The sequence below is a fragment of the Lepidochelys olivacea genome (genome assembly GCF_965140295.1).
Source record: "Lepidochelys olivacea isolate rLepOli2 genome assembly, chromosome: 10".
Taxonomy (NCBI): domain Eukaryota; kingdom Metazoa; phylum Chordata; order Testudines; family Cheloniidae; genus Lepidochelys; species Lepidochelys olivacea.
The window spans coordinates 10,270,914-10,289,627 of record NC_140420.1 but is presented as its reverse complement, the minus strand read 5'-3'; the positions used below and the strand labels follow the sequence as shown (position 1 = coordinate 10,289,627).

The 18,714-nt window shown below is 43.5% G+C and overlaps 1 protein-coding gene across 1 annotated transcript in view; it reads right to left on the bottom strand.

Annotated features, from left to right (window-relative positions):
- LOC311526867 (uncharacterized protein) overlaps window positions 1-18,714 on the bottom strand; it is a 72,531-nt gene that overhangs the window by 41,762 nt on the left and 12,055 nt on the right. The window contains exons 11-14 of the mRNA XM_084640337.1: window positions 18,220-18,446; window positions 16,140-16,302; window positions 14,530-14,618; window positions 9,989-10,050 (exon numbers count right to left, since the gene is read on the bottom strand). Of these exons, the coding sequence (XP_084496463.1) occupies window positions 9,989-10,050; window positions 14,530-14,618; window positions 16,140-16,302; window positions 18,220-18,446 (541 nt within the window). The remainder of the gene's footprint in view (window positions 1-9,988; window positions 10,051-14,529; window positions 14,619-16,139; window positions 16,303-18,219; window positions 18,447-18,714) is intronic.

Sequence of the window (18,714 nt, the reverse complement as noted above, 5' to 3'; positions counted from 1 at the left end):
GAGCCACTTCTGGCTGCAGCTTAGAAACACAGATCCTAAAATTGGATACTTCTGAATCCTATTAACCAACAGAAGTACACCAATCCTTCAGAAAAGGCTGCATAAAGCTCTGGAGACTGTCTAAACGGCTTTTATACCAACCATCAATTTTCGGAGCTTTCTTCTACTATTGCGTAGTGGCTGGCTTACAGGAACACACGTCATTTTCTCGATACTTGTATCCTTGTGGAATTTGGTAAAACACTACATTCGGGAAACATAACATGCTTTCTATACAGGATGACATTCCCAATATAGGGCTTTCCTTACCTAAAGGGAGATAGAGGAGGATTTTTTTTTTTAAATTTCGGGGAGCCAGCTATGAACTGGGAGAGAGAACACTGAAAGTGCAGACATGGATTCTGACGTCTGAGGCTACTGCTTCCACCTTTTGTTTCATAATCCTCAGTGCTGCAGCTTCCTGCTGCTGCTTCTACCTGAGAGCAACCCCCTTTACATATTTTAAGCTCTTTCTCTCCTCTCTCTTAAATATAAGGCACATGCAGCTAGACCAGGAAACATTGAGAGGGAGCCCAAGCAAGGCTCAGCCCTCTGAAGGAAGAGCCAAAAGGGGGAATCCACTGACTCTGTGGTGCCAAGGCTCAGGAGGTTTCTGGTCCCTGTCTTGAATGGTGCCCCAGTCTGTCAGATGGAACAGTAGCAGGACCCAGTATTGCAGTTCAGGAATCACAGCTATGAATTCATAACTCAGCTGTATTTTGCTGTCTGCTGCACAGAAAGCCACGTCCCAACCAACCATGTTCAGCTACATGTCCAACATCTTTCAAAGGGGCTTTGAGAACAGCAAAGGCGCTCTCTGCTCACTCCATTGCTATATTGAGTTAAGTCACATGTCTCACAACTAAGGCAAACACACTCATATGTATAAAGTACAACCTTACTGATAAGATCTTTCAGGATAGTCACTTTCTTTCTCTCTCTCTCTCTCTCTCTCTCAAGCAAAGCATTGCAACAACATGGTAATATTAGTAATAAACAGTTTACTTTTCTGGCAGTGTCAAAGGAGTTCAGCCACTCTGATCGCCATTCAGAGCTGTGTTTGTACCCTGACAACCTGATCCTGCATCATTTCCGCTGATTCAGCTTACAGTTTCCACAGTTTTGTTGATGCAGCACAGCTCTACACATGGAGAATTGGATGGTGAAACTCACTCCACTCTGTCTCTTGGTCACAGTGCATTTACACTGAATTCAAACGATGTAATAACTGAACTGCTGATACATGTGGCAAGCTTTAGACTGAATTCAACAGGCTTTAAGAATAAAAGTGCAATCACAGGATGTTACCCTCTGACAGCTGCTGGGGCTTATGTGAAATGACTCCGTGGTCTCACCCAAGTTAGTTCTCAACAGACGTGTTTATATCACACAACCAGCAGCAGTCAGCTTGCTGAAGGCAAACAGGGTGTAACCGTGCCTCAATGGGTCACAACCGAGAATGCCAAAGTCAGGCCAAAGTGCTGAGAAATAGGGCCAATATACCCCAAGACTGGTGGTTAATACTCCATAGGATATACCAAACCAGCCACAAAAGTAAACGTCTGTTTCACCACAGTGGCTAACAAGAAGTCAGGAGAGTAGTTTCCTTAGGTATTCCAGTCCTTGTATCCCCACCAAAAACATTGGATTTTAAGTTGAGTGGTTCTTTAAAGCAGTCACATCAAACAAAAGGTTCTTCTGATCCCAAAGGACCAGCCACACACCCAGGTCAATATAATACTTAGATCTTACCCAAAAATCCCGCTGATGCCAATCCTTTAGTATCGAAAGAAAGAAAGAAAGATGAGAGTTAAAATTGTTTAAAGGCATCAAATACATACAACAATTTCAAAGTTCTTGGTTCAGGCTTGTAGCCGTGGTGGAATAAACTGCTGGCTTAAGTCAAGTCTCTGGTTGCTTCCAGATCATTGGAAGATCCTCAGTCCCTTGGTTAGAATGCTGCCATTAGCATAAATCCAGAAGCCTGAGCAGGAAGGAGGCTGGAAGCTTACAAGAAGTGGAAGGTTGGACATATGACCAGGGAAGAGTATAAAAATATTGCTCGGGCATGTAGGAATGTTATCAGGAGGGCCAAATCGCACCTGGAGCTGCAGCTAGCCAGAGATGTCAAGAGTAACAAGAAGGGTTTCTTCAGGTATGTTGGCAACAAGAAGAAAGCCAAGGAATGTGTGGGCCCCTTACTGAATGAGGGAGGCAACCTAGTGACAGAGGATGTGGAAAAAGCTAATGTACTCAATGCTTTTTTTGCCTCTGTTTTCACTAACAAGGTCAGCTCCCAGACTGCTGCGCTGGGCATCACAAAATGCGGAAGAGATGGCCAGCCCTCTGTGGAGATAGAGGCGGTTAGGGACTATTTAGAAAAGCTGGACGTGCACAAGTCCATGGGGCCAGACGAGTTGCATCCGAGAGTGCTGAAGGAATTGGCGGCTGTGATTGCAGAGCCACTGGCCATTATCTTTGAAAACTCGTGGCGAACCGGGGAAGTCCCGGATGACTGGAAAAAGGCTAATGTAGTGCCAATCTTTAAAAAAGGGAAGAAGGAAGATCCTGGGAACTACAGGCCAGTCAGCCTCACCTCAGTCCCTGGAAAAATCATGGAGCAGGTCCTCAAAGAATCAATCCTGAAGCACTTGCATGAGAGGAAAGTGATCAGGAACAGCCAGCATGGATTCACCAAGGGAAGGTCATGCCTGACTAATCTAATCGCCTTTTATGATGAGATTACTGGTTCTGTGGATGAAGGGAAAGCAGTGGATGTATTGTTTCTTGACTTTAGCAAAGCTTTTGACACGGTCTCCCATAGTATTCTTGTCAGCAAGTTAAGGAAGTATGGGCTGGATGAATGCACTATAAGGTGAGTAGAAAGCTGGCTAGATTGTCGGGCTCAACGGGTGGTGATCAATGGCTCCATGTCTAATTGGCAGCCGGTATCAAGTGGAGTGCCCCAAGGGTCGGTCCTGGGGCCGGTTTTATTCAATATCTTCATAAATGATCTGGAGGATGGTGTGGATTGCACTCTCAGCAAATTTGCGGATGATACTAAACTGGGAGGAGTGGTAGATACGCTGGAGGGGAGGGATAGGATACAGAAGGACCTAGACCAATTGGAAGATTGGGCCAAAAGGAATCTGATGAGGTTCAATAAGGATAAGTGCAGGGTCCTGCACTTAGGACGGAAGAACCCAATGCACAGCTACAGACTAGGGACCGAATGGCTAGGCAGCAGTTCTGCGGAAAAGGACCTAGGGGTGACAGTGGACGAGAAGCTGGATATGAGTCAGCAGTGTGCCCTTGTTGCCAAGAAGGCCAATGGCATTTTGGGATGTATAAGTAGGGGCATAGCGAGCAGATCGAGGGACGTGATCGTTCCCCTCTATTCGACATTGGTGAGGCCTCATCTGGAGTTCTGTGTCCAGTTTTGGGCCCCACACTTCAAGAAGGATGTGGATAAATTGGAGAGAGTCCAGCGAAGGGCAACAAAAATGATTAGGGGACTGGAACACATGAGTTATGAGGAGAGGCTGAGGGAGCTGGGATTGTTTAGCCTGCAGAAGAGAAGAATGAGGGGGGATTTGATAGCTGCTTTCAACTACCTGAAAGGGGGTTCCAAAGAGGATGGCTCTAGACTGTTCTCAATGGTAGCAGATGACAGAACGAGGAGTAATGGTCTCAAGTTGCAGTGGGGGAGGTTTAGATTGGATATTAGGAAAATCTTTTTCACTAAGAGGGTGGTGAAACACTGGAATGCGTTACCTCGGGAGGTGGTAGAATCTCCTTCCTTAGAGGTTTTTAAGGTCAGGCTTGACAAAGCCCTGGCTGGGATGATTTAACTGGGAATTGGTCCTGCTTTGAGCAGGGGGTTGGACTAGATGACCTTCTGGGGTCCCTTCCAACCCTGATATTCTATGATTCTATGATTCTATGGAGCAGGAAAGAGGCAAAATGGAGGTGTTTTCAGGACCTTTTATAGCTTCTGCCATGTGGAGGGAAACCCATTGTTTCAAACAAAGCCCTCAGGCCAGCTAGTGGAAAATTACAGGTAAAAAATGGATTGTGGAGTCACATAGGCGAGTCACATGTCCATGCATGACTTCACTTAGTCATGGCAGAAGTCATGACCTATACCTCAAAAAGCATGTTCACAGGAAAGTCCATTCAGGGTAGGTGGGTGTCTTCCATTGTGAGTTAAATGTTCTTTTGATGGGCCACTCAATTTGAATAGTTGCTCCAAGATGTGCTGGCTAGCTACCTTGGGGGCGTTACCCCAGGAGCAAACATTTGAAATCCAGGTACAGGGCCAACGCTCATAACTTCAAATACAAAAATGTTACATGCATACAAATAGCATAGGCATATTCAGCAAATCATAGCCTTTCCATAGACACCTTACTTCACAACCTTTGTACCATATTTGTTGCAATTATATAACAGTGGTAGCAACAATTATTGACATGATCATAGGTTAATCAAACAACGTCACACAGGGTAAAGATTGAATGAGACAGAACCTGAATTGCCTGATCAAGTGATCTGTCCAAGGCAATATTCAGGCAGCATAGGGTAAATTTGCACCTACTGTGCCTATTCTCTGGATAAACAGAAGACTTCCATTTCCAGTGCTGGCACCTGCCACACACAATAAACTCCTGTCAAACTAACATAAATGGTCACAGTGCAAGAATAAATTCCATACTGTCGCTTTTTGTCATTCAAACTTTTGTCACTGGGGGGGCACGTTTTCACACCCTTGACCTACAAAAGTTTTAAGGATGGAAGTGCAGCGTAGATAAGGTCTCACACGCTTCCAGGGACTCACATGGTATTGTTGAGTTATTCAAATAGGTTTAGGCCAAAGTGTAAGTGTGGGATTCAACTTGGAAACAGGCATGTAAGTACTTCTGGATTACGGTGCAGAATATAGGCTGGAATTGCTGCTAATGTCCCTAGAGCTAGGATGAGAATCCAGGTCTCCTGATTCCTAGACCCGTGCTTCCTATTGTAAAATCAGTCTCTAACATCCTGCAGTTAGCCCATCCCATGTAAACATCCAATTACTCCTTCCTTGAAGCACATTTATATGGTTTTCTGTACAGGCTGAAGCCCGTGTAATAATAGTTTGATCGTTCATTTCTAACTGACACTCTTTAATGCCCTATAGGGATAATGTAAACCTGTCTGACAAGTTACAGTGGAGTGTACAACGTTAAGTAAAATACGGCTTCTTTAACCACTCTTTTACTGTTTACGTAAACATGTCGGTTGAATGTCATATGTCAGAGTTCTACTTCTGATTGAAGGCAAAGGCAAATAGCTATGTATTCCACCATCACACCCAGCACACAGCTGCTTGCAGTTAAATTACTGGAAAATCCTAGCATGTCAGGATGGAAAATACTTGTTAGATCAGAGCTACCAAGTCCTCCTGACACTATAGGGTTGGTCCCTACAGTATAATCTCAAATGTTTAATCCTGGCTAGTTTCATATGTACCAGCAGTGGGCCTTCCATCACCTCTTTGGTGGACTGTTCCATAGGGAGGCCCTGCTCTTCCTTATAGCATGGAATACAGACCTTTCCAATAAGATTAATGGATGTAATAACTTACAAACATTCTACAGAATCTAAACACTGAATACATTCTTATAAGACTAATACCTACTTTGAGCAACACTAACACATAAGTGATCTGGTTTCCAGCTATGAGTTTGTCAGTTCTTAGCTAACGCCTGTAGCCTGGCAAGAGCTGGCACTTGGCCTGCCAGTGTCACATAACTGACAAGTATTGTTAGTTGATACTATTAAAGTCATCATTTGACAATATCAAGACCACATGTAATTCCTTGCCCGGCTGGTTTTCAATAAGAAAAGGGAGACATACTAATAATCCAAAATGAAAAATGAATTAAAGCATCAAATTTCTTATCTTCTTAATCTGCTTAACAAAGGGATGACTGGGGTTGATCACTGAGTCAGTAACAGAGGGGTAGCCATATTAGTCATATTAGCCAAATTAGTTGGATTTTTACCCACAAAAGCTTATGCCTAAATAAATATGGTAGTCTTTAAGGTGCCACCAGACTCCTCATTGTTTCACTGAGTCAGTGTTTACAGTAAAGGAGGTAATGACATCTATAGCCAAGCTGCAAGGTCCAAAGGTGCTACAAAGAGAAAGAAAATGGAAGAAAGAGTGATGTCTTGCTGGGGTGTTAAGGCTACTTCACCACAGAGAGTTGTCTTTGAGATGCCATGGCTACATGACTCATTATCATTCTGCCGACTGTCTTTCTCACACACAACCATTCAGCCGTCACACAGAGAATCATACACATCATGCAGTACACGGGAATTAATCAGAATAGAAGTTCAAATCTCAAGTGTTAGCTCTTGTAGGCTAGGCTAACTGGCGTTGGAGTGCTGCAGTCAACTACAGAGAAAGTGAGGTGGTCCCTGCTTCTGAAGGGAATGGCATTCCAGAGGAGGCTTTGTTCTGCTCTAAAGTACACTGATGCAACATGAACCTATCTAAGAGACAAGGACACTTCAATCAGAGAGCAGGTGTTGTGCCCAGTTAACCACGTGATTCCAAATAGCTACTCACTCTCTAACAGCAACACATGCATCTTTCCCACTGTCTTCTCAACATGTTGCACTAGTACCTCTCCAGAGTGCAGTACGGTGGGAAACATCTGAAATATAATCAAGACACCACCCTGTATTTGCTTTACAATAGAGAACATGTTATTGAAAAGCATGACCTGGGCAATGTCTTATGGCATCCACTACCACACATCCAAAAACATTCTCAGCAATGAGTCTGAGCTCCTTTCTCAGCCAGCACTCCTACCCCATTTCCTACAGCATTCCACCTGGAAGAGACTGGAACTGGAATAGTTGTGAGCTACACTAAAGTGCTCTTACATTGTTCTTTACTTTGACTCTTGCTGGGAGAGGATAGGACTTTTGAAAGTGTTTTCTGGGTTTAAAACCAAACTTTTCCCTAATGTCCATATTTGAAGGTTAAAACTGAATGTGCTGGTGATTTGCTTTTGACTGGAGAGACCCGTGAATTTTAAATGTCCTGCACAGAGCCATTGGGTTAGTTTGTGACTGATCTCCTGGGTTATTTACCTCTTTTCACTTCCCACATGCTCAGAGAGAACATGGTGTGAATCCTCTTCCATTGTTCATCTGTGACACCTGAAATGGTAAACTTTAGTGCTCCCATTAGACCAAAGTTCTGAGAGAGTGGAGCCAAGGTTGAGTTTGAAATTTAGAGCAGCTAAAAGTATAATGAATTGTCCTCCGACTCTTTCTGTCACTGTAGGGTAGAAAAAAAGTATGAACTATTGAAGCATTTGGAGACCAAAAGTTCTTAATTATACAACTCAAGCAATTTACACGGTAGCTGTGAGATTTGGAATTTGGCAAAAGTCATCTCGAGAGAACAAGACTAATACCTCTTTAATATAATTGGACCACTTTCTCAAGGTGTCAGAGAAGTAAGACAGCAAGCATTATTGTACAAGACCTTTAAACAGAGAGGCATGTTTGAGAGGCTTGCTAGCACTTAATAGCCAGTAATACGGTATGCTAGCTGAGATCCTGGGAGAAGCTACTTAGGTCAACTTCCGCAGCATGGTAGAGGACCTAGAGGAATCTACAAGATCTGAATTCAAAGCCATGAGAAGTATGGAATTATATACAGGGGCGGCAAGTTATATACACTGGTGATGCCCGGGTGGTGGTACCCAGGCTCCAGCAATATTCAGGGCCCGGCTCCACCAATGTCTGCCACCCCCCACCCCCACCCCGAATGTTCCCCGGCCCCCACTTGCTGCCCCTGCTCACCTCCCCCAGCCCTGGAGCTGCAGCTCATGCTGACTCTGCCCTGCCAGCTCCCTGCATCAACTGCTGCCGCAGGGTCCGAGTGCCCCCCATTCAATAATGGCAGGGCAGGCTGCCCTTACCCTGCCCTTCTGCCCTAGCCCTGAGCCTCTCCAATGCCTCAAACCCGGCTCAAAACAGAGGGGGGTGGGTTCTGGGCACCACCAAAATTTCTACAAGCCTGCCACCCCTGATTATATATTACATTTTACCCAAGTTAAATGTCCTTTATTAAAAGGCTGCCCAATTCCCCCCAGCAAGGTTAAATTTGTTGAGAGGTTCTCACAATCCTCCATAGTCTTTATTAAATAAAACAACACAACTTTATAGCAGCAAACATCACTTTGTCCACTTTGTGACCCAAATCATTAATAAATACATTTAAAAATTAATAAATAAGGTGATGTGGTGACTGGCTCGGTTAATTCTCAAGATTGACTCCTTTTGGATACCTGGGATCCAGCTTTCTAGTTAAAAGTGGCATGTGATGGGGTTTCCCCAGCACTGGCTCCAGAAGGGCAAAAAGCCCAACAACAATTAGAGCCATTCTCCACACCTGGGGGTTGATTGATTGGTTGCCTCCCAGCCAGAGGGGGCAGAGTGAGGTGATGAGCCGTTATTCACCTGGACCTTATATGAAGCCTGAGGGAGCTGAGTTAGAGAAACACTGCAGAGGGGATGGGACTCTCCTGTAAGGGATGGCCCAGTAGTTTGGGCTGGGTTGTGGCTGGAGAGGTGAGCCCCATGCACCTCTGCAACAGTCTATGTGTCCTGAGCGTATCCTGGGGCTGGTGTTTTGGAAAGGGAAGAGGGAATAGATGGGACCCACAAAGAGAGCAGGGTCCAGGGTGGCCAGCATGGGCTGCTTGCCATAGAAAACCATTAATCTGTATAATATGTTAAACTACTCCACCAGTACTGTGAGTAGAATGAGAGGTGTTTAATGACAGTGCTTTATAGGGGGCTATGATTTGTTTTGTTTTTAGGCTGGGGGGTATTCTGAATGCATTGGATGTGTGTGACTCTGTATGAGCCAATGAGCTCTCTCCACCCAGGACAGCACAGTAACCAGGAGTAAATGTGTTGACTAGGTGAGTCTAAGGTCAGGATTTTTGCATGCTGGGCACACCGTGCCATGTACGCTTGCAGAGAGTGAAGTAAATCCTGTGGTTTTATCAAATAGACAATATCTATGTGTCAGGACACTCATGCATTGTGCCTTCCTTTACACAACGTTGCTGGAATTGCGTGCTCCCACCAAGTCTGCAGGTTTCCTTGCAGTTCCTCAGTCACTGACTGCAGCCAAGGAGAGCAGGGAGACTGTCTCCCCTCAGAGCTGCCCAAAGGGCCATCTTGCCTGTGAGGTGCTGTAGGGGGTAGGCAGAAAGAAGCCCTGCATGCAGGGGCCTTGGAAGAAAGCGAGGGGGACGGAGACTCGAGGGGAAGGAGCTGAGGGAGGACTAGAGACTTATGGAGGATGGGCAGAGGGGTATTGTGGGGACTCGAGGAGGAGTGGGCTGTATGGGGATGGAGTCCTGAGGGGGAATACGCCAGGGGGCGCTGGGAGGTCAAGGGGAGCTCCTGGGGAACACGGTGTGCGGGGAGACGGGGCACAAGGGGGCATGAGGAGGAAGAGACTGAGAGGGACAGAAACCTGAGGGGAAGCAGGGTCTTGTGGCATGACCTTGAGATCCCTCCGGCTATCTTTTTCCACTTGGACACCAGGATTTGAGCTGGGAGCAGAGCGGGTGTACACTGAACACCATGAGCTGGGGGCAGTGCATGTAACGCCGTGTACAGCACTGGAAGAGTCAAGTCAGTGTTACTGTGCTAGAAGACTGTTCCCCCCAAGATTTTCCCATATATCTGAAAACACGCCTCACTGAAGTTCACAAACCCCTGCAAGAAAGTGGGGGAGGGGAACTGGGGTTATGAGCAGGGTTAGCTCACAGACCTGTGCCAACAAGGGAGTGTAATTATTCAGTCAGCCCAGGGGTTGTGCCGCTTTAACACTGGAAGCCTCATGTAAGTCACTTTACAGTACTCCGGGCACATTTCAAAGGAAGACCCCATTTCTTGAAGAAAATGAATGCCCAGATTCCATACCTGCAGAGAAATGAAGAAAAGTGTGTGTGAAAAGTGAGCGACAGTGTTATAGGGAGTAAAATGTTGTGTGGAACCATTGGATTGCCATATAAACTTGGGAAGCTGGAAACCCAGGCTGCGTTCCCGGGGAGTTTCCCCTCAGTCAGTGCCAGTCCCTCAGCAATGTGTGGAATTACCTCAGACCTACGGGGTGGGTGTGGGTGTGTTTTAAATCTGGTTTTATTACTTTTAGGACGTCGGTAATGTAAATGGTATTTTATAGTGCAGGAGAATGTGCACACCATGTAATCAGTCATTAATCGTTACACAAAGAGCTAAAAAAACGCTGCCCAGTTGATCCACGCTCATCTCTCTGGTCTGCTCATGTGTTTCAGGCTGTGTGAAAGGAGTGTTCATTTGACTGGCAGTTGGTTCAGTGCTCTGCAACTGGCAACATAGGAGCGATTGGCCGGGGGTGGGGGAAGGGGAATGGACTGCTAGCAATGTTGGAGTTTGGGAAGGAAAAAGAAGGGGAAACCCAGATCAGGCAGGAGACAGAGGTTGCGGCGGGGTGGGGGAGGAAGTGGTGGGAGAGAAAATGGGAAGAGCAAAAGAGGACGCACAGGGGAGAAACAAGAAGATGTATTAATCTGTGGGTGTAGATGGGACTGTAGAAAATGTCAATGGAAAAAATCATCAAGTCTATACCCCTCTAAGCGCAGTGTCCAGCATCTCCTTCCCACCCCCACCCCTGGACAAGTCTGTCAGGAATTTTTGCATCAAGAACAAAAGTGAAACATCAGCAAAGCACATTTTCAGAAGCAATAAGGAAAATTATATTTGAAGTGCCAGCAGAGATAGCAATATAAGAAGAATCCAGATTTCTATAGAAGGAAGCTCATTTTCATTCTCTCTGTTGTCCTCTCAGTCTCTCTCTTCTTTGCTTTTCCCTGAATTCACATGGCTCTGTGGTTAAAATAAAAGGCACGGTGCTTCTTTTTGCTTCCACTCCAATATGCCTCACTGTCACTCTGTCAACACTTTGCTGACATGTGAAAGGACTTGAGAATGTACATTTTGGGGATAAAGCAGGATTTTGCTACCACCGTTTGAGAATGCTTAATAATCAATTTCAGAACTTTTTTCCAGAGTGCACAAGTTGCTTTTTCTCAGTAAATCCCCCTACTCATGTTACTTTCTTTCTGTCATGCTGGTATGAGAAAGATCCTGTACTGCCCCAGCAAGCTCCTTCTCATAACAGGAATTAGAATGATTACAACTGTCTATATACAATCTAGAGAACTTGAAAAGTAAGAAATATATTTGGAATAATGAAATGGATCAGATTATTAGGACTTCAGTCAGTCTTCTGTGTATCCTCAAATCAAGTAGATCATGACCAGAATTAGTACAAGCTAATGTGTGTACCAAGGCACAAGCAACAATTGCTTATCAATGAAGTCCTTTTTCATTCCTTTTCATCTTCCCCTGGGAAGTCTTCAGTGGCTCATGGAACCCTGAGTAACACTTTAATTTCTCCTACTTTGGTTCTTGCTCCTATTTGGGGGCATCTTGTTGGTGCTGCCATTCTGGCCAAGAAAGATGATGGTCCTTAATCAAGCAGAGAAGTGACTGTTGAGTGACACAAAGCATTGCCTCTCCACATGGGTCAAGGGCACTCAATGCTCCAGCAGTGTTCATAAAAATATTTCCATGCATTTGTTTGTAAGCTGCCTTTACCCAGCCAGAAAAGATATCCCCTGTAATGAAATAACCAACTGGGGTGGGAAGAGAGAAGAGACGAAAAATATGTGAAAAAGTTCCTAGAAGAAGAAAAACTACTGTTACCGGGTTAGAAAGAACTTAAACAGATTTTGAGGATATTCTATTGCACAGTGAGACAGAATAAACTCCTCACCATGCTCCATCATTCATTTTAAGAAAAATCTCTCCAAGGGCTGATTAAAATGGGTAAAGAAATTAGATAGAAGAAACATGTGCATGTGTGAGAAATGTTTGAAGTCGTCTTGTTAATTTTTTCATAGTACAATTAAACAGCTACAGCCATATATTGTCCTTTATACAAGATACAAAGTCATAAAAAGGATGATGGAGTCTGTTTACGGTAGCTACTAACAATGGTACGGCATGTTCAGGCCCACACATTTAAGCAAAGAGAATCATTCCTGCATTATAATTTTTTAACGACTGTATAGTAATAGTTTCCCTGTGGCAAACAATGGTAATGACCGTCTGGAATCTGTCGGTACATTTCTAGAGCATCCATTACCGTGGTATCTGGGCATCATTGATCACAGCTCGTTAATACTGATGTTAACAGAAACTAACACTCCATCAGGTTCCTGTGACTGTTTCTGAAGGTGTCAAAGCGAGGATACCCGTAGACCTAGTCAAGCTGAAATCCATTTTGGGTGCAGGGGTTGGTGCGTAGGTATAGATTCGAGGACAGAAGTGTGAATGTACAGTCCATGACAAAGCACCACAGTCTTGCACCTTGAAGAAAACACTGTATCTGAAAAGTGCTGTGGGAAATACAAGAATATGTACTATTTTTTCCTTTAGTTTGTGAGGTATCCCAGGGGGAGCTCATCTGTAGAACATCATGAAACCAAAAGGATGTTGACGGAACAACAACTGCTTGACTTGGCTAAGGAACAATATCTTCATGAGGTTCTAGCCAGAAATACAGGAAGCATTTCTTGCCCAAAGTACAAGTGTAGTGATACGATTTGTGACAACTGTGGCGACTCTTGTGCCCAATCCCACAACAAGCAAAACAAGAGGTGGTCATGTGGGAAACTGCATATCAAATCTATCTAAAAGGCTTTTTATCATATTTACTTCATTCATTTGACCAAGTGGATTACAAGATGGAAATGAAATTAGTAGTACAGTGTGGAAGTAGTTTATTAGATTGAGTCCATTCCTATCGCTTTGACTGAACTAAACAATTCATCTCCTCATCCAGAAAATGAGGACTCTCATCGCAGATTGTTTAGCACACGCATGCCAATGCTCAGAATGTCTTAAACACAAATTTCCAATATAATTTATCTTGTGTATAGTCTGAATGAAGACCCATAAGACAATTGGTCTTCTCTGTTGATTAAATGGGAACTTCCTATAGCCAGTGCTCAAATTATCAAATATTTGCCTAAAGCAAGCCTATCTACCAAGATATGTGGAAACTGTATTATATGTAAAGCAAATGCTTTTGTTTTGGAGATTTTGAGCAGGATAAATGATCAAATTTACCAGAGATTGAACTGAGTAGAAGATGCTATATATTCATAATTTCAGCGGTCAAGACTACATATTTCTTTCAAATGACAAGTGATGAACTCATTCATAATATAAAACAGACAAATGAGCTCTGCTCAACATATTTTTATTGATTTCTGTCATCTCTGTAAATTACCACTTTATACAATAGATGCATTACACAAGTGTTTAGTTAGCAGAATATAGCCTTACTGCAGCCAAACAGTTTGTTTGCTGAACTGTATCCAGACAAGAACTATTTGCACTATTCAAAAAGAATCTTGTCATGCACCCATTTTTCATCACCAATATTCCCATTCAATAATCATTATTAATAATAACTGATTCCTGTTGGTATCAAACAAGTCTCTTCTGCATCTTGAAAGAGACTGTACTTTTCTCCCTTTTGGGAAGGAATACCGCTAAAAGAGAGCCAGACCTGGCCTGCACTGAAATTTAACAGCACCTGACTCAGCACAGTTGCCAGCAGTCATGTCTGTCAGCAAGGGTTAGGTGTGGTTGAGTTTAATTAGCTAACACAATACTGAACATGGTTTACCCTCGTCCACGCTCACTGCTAAATTGTGTTCCAAGCCCATTCAGCTAACGCTATTGCTGACAACTCTGTTCAGACTTGATTAAATTTCATAGGATAGACCAGGTAGCAGAGGATAACTTTGTGAATGAGCTGTTGCTCTTTAGTGGAATCTTTACTTTGTAAATACATTTTATACAATCAGAATTAGAAAAGCCATTTACTGTATAATTACTGTCCAATGACTCAGATTACATTTCTGACAAACATGCTTTTTACATGCAGTGTTGTTGTAGCCATGTTGATCCCAGGATAGTAGAGAGACAAACTGGGTGAGGTAATATCTTTTATTGGACCAACTTTTGTTGGTGAGAGAGACACAAGCTTTCCAGCTACACAGAGCTCCTCTCCAGGCCTGGGAAAGGTGCTCAAGAGTGTCACAGCTAAATACAAGATTGAACAGATAGTTTAGCATAAGTAATTAGCACATATTCTAATGGTTCCTTACCTCACCCACTTTCTCTGTCTCTCTGGTCATGCTTTTCTGCGAATATTTAGCAACTGTCTTCTGAATTAAGCTCTTCTGTGTCTGCATCAGCTTCCCAGAACAATGTGTACAGCATCTGTTGGTACAGCAGCTATTGGCCTCTAAAGAGCTGCTATAAAACGTCACTGGATTTTACTTCTTCGATTCTGTGGTTCTGGAGACTAACTTCAGAATGATAGGTTCTGCTGGAGTTATGAATCCTTTTGAAAGCAGTTTGAGAGGTATCTGCAGCAATTAGAGAAGATCATTTAGATCCCACTGAATAAAAGACAGATAAAAAGGGGACATAGGACAGAGGCATTTTGTCCTTGGGAATAGGACTGTTTCTGGCCTTCTCAGGAACACAAACCCTTGTATATCTGTGTCACGGATCTTTCGTTTTCCCTGTTTGAAGTTTACAACAAGATTTGTGCTAAACATGGATATTTCACTTCACAGTGGGTCATGCAAACTTCCTGGGGTTCACAGCCCTCCCTCTACCACTGGTTTAGTTGACATGTAGGTTTAAACTAAGCCAAAATCTATAAATGTAACTCATATTGAAAAGGTTTGCCTGATTTTGGGGTAGAGGCGGGCCTGGACCAAACCACAAATCCAAATGGCTTATTTTGCAAGTCGGAGAATTCCATTAACATTTTGGCTAGGATTTGGTGAAGGTAAAATTGGAACTATCAGCATATATTCACTGCCTTTAGGTAGAATGGTGTCTTTCTGTGTAGTCCTAGTGAAAGGAAGTGAGTTGAGTCCTGATGAAACTAAATGAACCAATAACAAACATTCACTTGCCTTCCTACAACAAATTGTCCAAGAGGGAATTCTTTTGGATGATCATATGGGCACCTGCTGAAATGTTATTTGTGGAGATTGGTTATTTATGATCATTCTTACAGTCCCCTGCTCCCTTTGTCTCCATGATTCACAGCTAAATATTTCTCCATGATGTTCAGGGAAGGAGATAAATGTGCATTTCTGAATAGCAAGGTTCCTAGTTCCAGGGAATGACAGATTCTTGACAAAATCCTTTATCTAATATGTCTGTGTCACAGTATGTCTGCATTACAGTACTCCTAGTTATGGTTTGTGAAGGCCTTTGGCTTTCATATATGTAGTGTTCATCTCAACAAGAGCTTGTTTCCTGCTAAAAATGTTTAAAGCCTGTGACCTTCATAATTGTCAAGGCGGGTTATGACTTTGCATTGGAAGTCTGGCAATATTTTGACTCAAGCCATTGTTTTCTTCGGAAAATGTTACGTAGGCAACTAAGCAAAAGGGGGGTTTGGACTTCTAAGGAGCCACTTTACTAAACAGATGAAGGATGAGCCATGATTTGCAGAAACCTCACCTTAAACTGCCTAGGGACTTGAACAGCAAAAACAAGGACTCATTGATAATGTGTTACTGGTTAGGAGTCAAGCCATTTCATTTCTGTATGGAACACTATGCTGATGTCAACTAATGTACTTGATTGAAGGTTTCTACTAAAGCTGATTAATCCTTCTCCCTCTCATTTCTCTCTCCTAGACAGTTTCTTACCCCTTTCAGAATATTCCATTGCAAATTTCAGACTACTTCACATTATGCACATTAAATATGGTGTATAGTCTGCCGTGTATTATACCTGTACGCTTTGCATCTTGTGTTGCATATTTCTCTTGCACTATATCCCACTGTTCTAGCCAAATAAATTGAGGCAGTTTTATATTAACTGTTTTTGCAAATAACTGCGTATAAATCTGGATTTCTCACCTGGGTTTCTTTGCAGGGTCTGAAGGTGAAATTCTGCAGCAGACTGGTGATAGCAACTTTCATGGAGAGGAGAGCAAATCTCATTCCAATGCAGTTCCTGGGTCCAGCTCCAAAGGGCAAGTACATGTAAGGATCCATGGTCTCTTTGTTCTCTTTACTGAACCTGGTTCCAGATACAAGCACCTGAGCATTTATATAGAAACTGAGACACAAATTCTTGCCTGCTGTAACTCCATTGACTTCAGCAGAGCTACCCCAGGGGTGACTTCACCTGAAAGGTCTTTTTTCTTTAGAGAGAGAACGTGCTCAGTTTTGGGGTGCAGAAACATGATCTGGTTTTAGAAATAACTTGTATTTGCCACACAAATGGTCTAACAGTTAACCAAGCCCCTTGCCATGTGGAGGAATTTCAGTTCAAGATCAAAGTTCTATGCTTTCTCCCCAGGACTTCATGGGAACTTCATGAAAGCAAAGTCAAGGGTTGCTTCACAGCACCAGGGCCCTTCCTGGCCTCTACAGAGGATGTCCTGAAGAATGGCTGAACTGCCCTGTTGCAGGCAGGAATGAATCTTGGGATGAGTTTGGGTGGGGAAGAGGCTATTTCAAATGGGAACAGTTGGCAACATTTCATGAAAGCCCAGGGGCTAGCTATAAGAACTTGCAGGGCTAAAACCTGGGACTGTGGTCCCCTGATGCCTCCACAGGAGGCTGGGCTCCTGTCGGAAGGCCCCGTAAGGCTGAGCCCAGCAGGAAGTACTGCCCAGCAGATCCTGAGTGGCAGCTCCTTGCAATCCACTGATTGCCTGGCATTGGTACTTAAGCCAGGCATCCATGACCGGGAATTGTCTGAGCAACAGTACAAACTGCCTGGCTGTCTTGCTTCAGACCCCGTGTGTGAGAGATCTCAGACTCCGGCTTTTGGCCTTGCTTGTCTCTTGATGCCTGACTCTTGGTTTACCCTCTGGCCTATCTGGGACACTGCCTGCCTAATGATGCCTGTCTCTTGATTTGCCCTCTGGCCTGTCTTGGACTCTGACCCTCACGTGGGTGTTGTGAGATTTAACTGAATAATTTTTGTGAAGTTTTTTTTAAATCCTCAGGTGGAAAATGCTATAGGGGTGTGATGTATAATTGATGTACTGATAAGGAGTATACACCGCTGGTCTCTACCAGATGGAATGTCAGACCTACTGAAATATGTGCAATCATGACACCCTCTCACTGGCTAATGGAAGATGTAATGCCTAATGCTGCTGAAGCTAATGAGGATTCTTCTTAATCGGAAATTATAAAAGCCAGTGTTTTTTTGGACAAGAAGTTCTGACTTTTGGGCAGACTTTTGATTTCATCTGTTTGGCCATCGAAACTTGACAAAGTACATAGAAGTGTCAAGTGGTGTCAGAAATGAATTTCAACCTCAGGCTGGACAAGAGAGTGAACAGCAAAAACAAAGAAACCGAGCTGACAATCAGCTTCTGTAGGATACAATGAGTTTTTCTGTGGAGGTTCAGTTGATAGTCCGTAAAACATCTGAGTGAGAGTTCTAGGCAAAGCTTCTGCAGAGTAATGAAGTCCCATTAATGATTGTGATTACCAGTTATATTCACCTTTCAGCTGTTAATGATGTTGCATTGCAACAGTACCGCCTCATCATGGCATGGTCTGTCATTGGTCAGGCTACTGTAAAGTGTAAGTGCAGGGCCATAGACATCAGTCAGCTGGATCAGGCAAAATGTTTCTCTATATCTTCTATATGTGACTGTTATAAAGAGGAGTGGCACCTTGGAAACATGAGCATTGAGTTCATAAATGAAAGACCAACAGAACTCAGGTACAGTTGCTCATATTGGGCATATAATCTTGCTCCTGTTGAAGTTAATGGGGATTTTGCAATTGGCTTCGGTGGAAGCAGGAGCAGGTATTCTGATATTCTCTGAAGACTCTCTGCCTGCCTTGTTATGAACAGTAATGAAGGTTAACCATGACAAGGAATTTCTTTGCAAGAGACTGATATTTAAGAATGAATTTAAAGATGTCAGTACTGTATATTACTACTTCCCTATCAATATAGGTTCTGTACCTTTCAGGTCTGAACTCCTCTGGTTCTGGCCAGTATTCTGGGATATGATGCATAAGGAAGGATGGGATCATAACGACAGTGCCCTTGCGAATGGTCACTCCATTTATCTCTACATCTTTCTTGCAGACCCTTTCAATTCGCCCTCCGATAGGAAAGAGCCTGAGGGTTTCACTCAGTGTCATGTCAACATACTCCATCTGCATCAGGGCATCATACGTGAGAGGCGCCTTTAGTGGAAAGCAAAAATGTTGATCAGGCATGTGGGAGTTTACACATCTTGTTTTAATCTGATCAGTGTTAAAACCATCCTGTCCTCCCCAATTTATCTCTTGTCAAAGTACATGTCCTAGGTATATTGGGGGTAAAGCTGGGAGTTCACCTTCATTTTCCTTTCCTCAGTGTAAGTTAACAGGAATCTGTGCCCATTTTCCTTATGCTGAAAGCTTAGATAGAAAGGGACCCCACCTAAACACAAAAGCTGTTTGAAAACAAAGC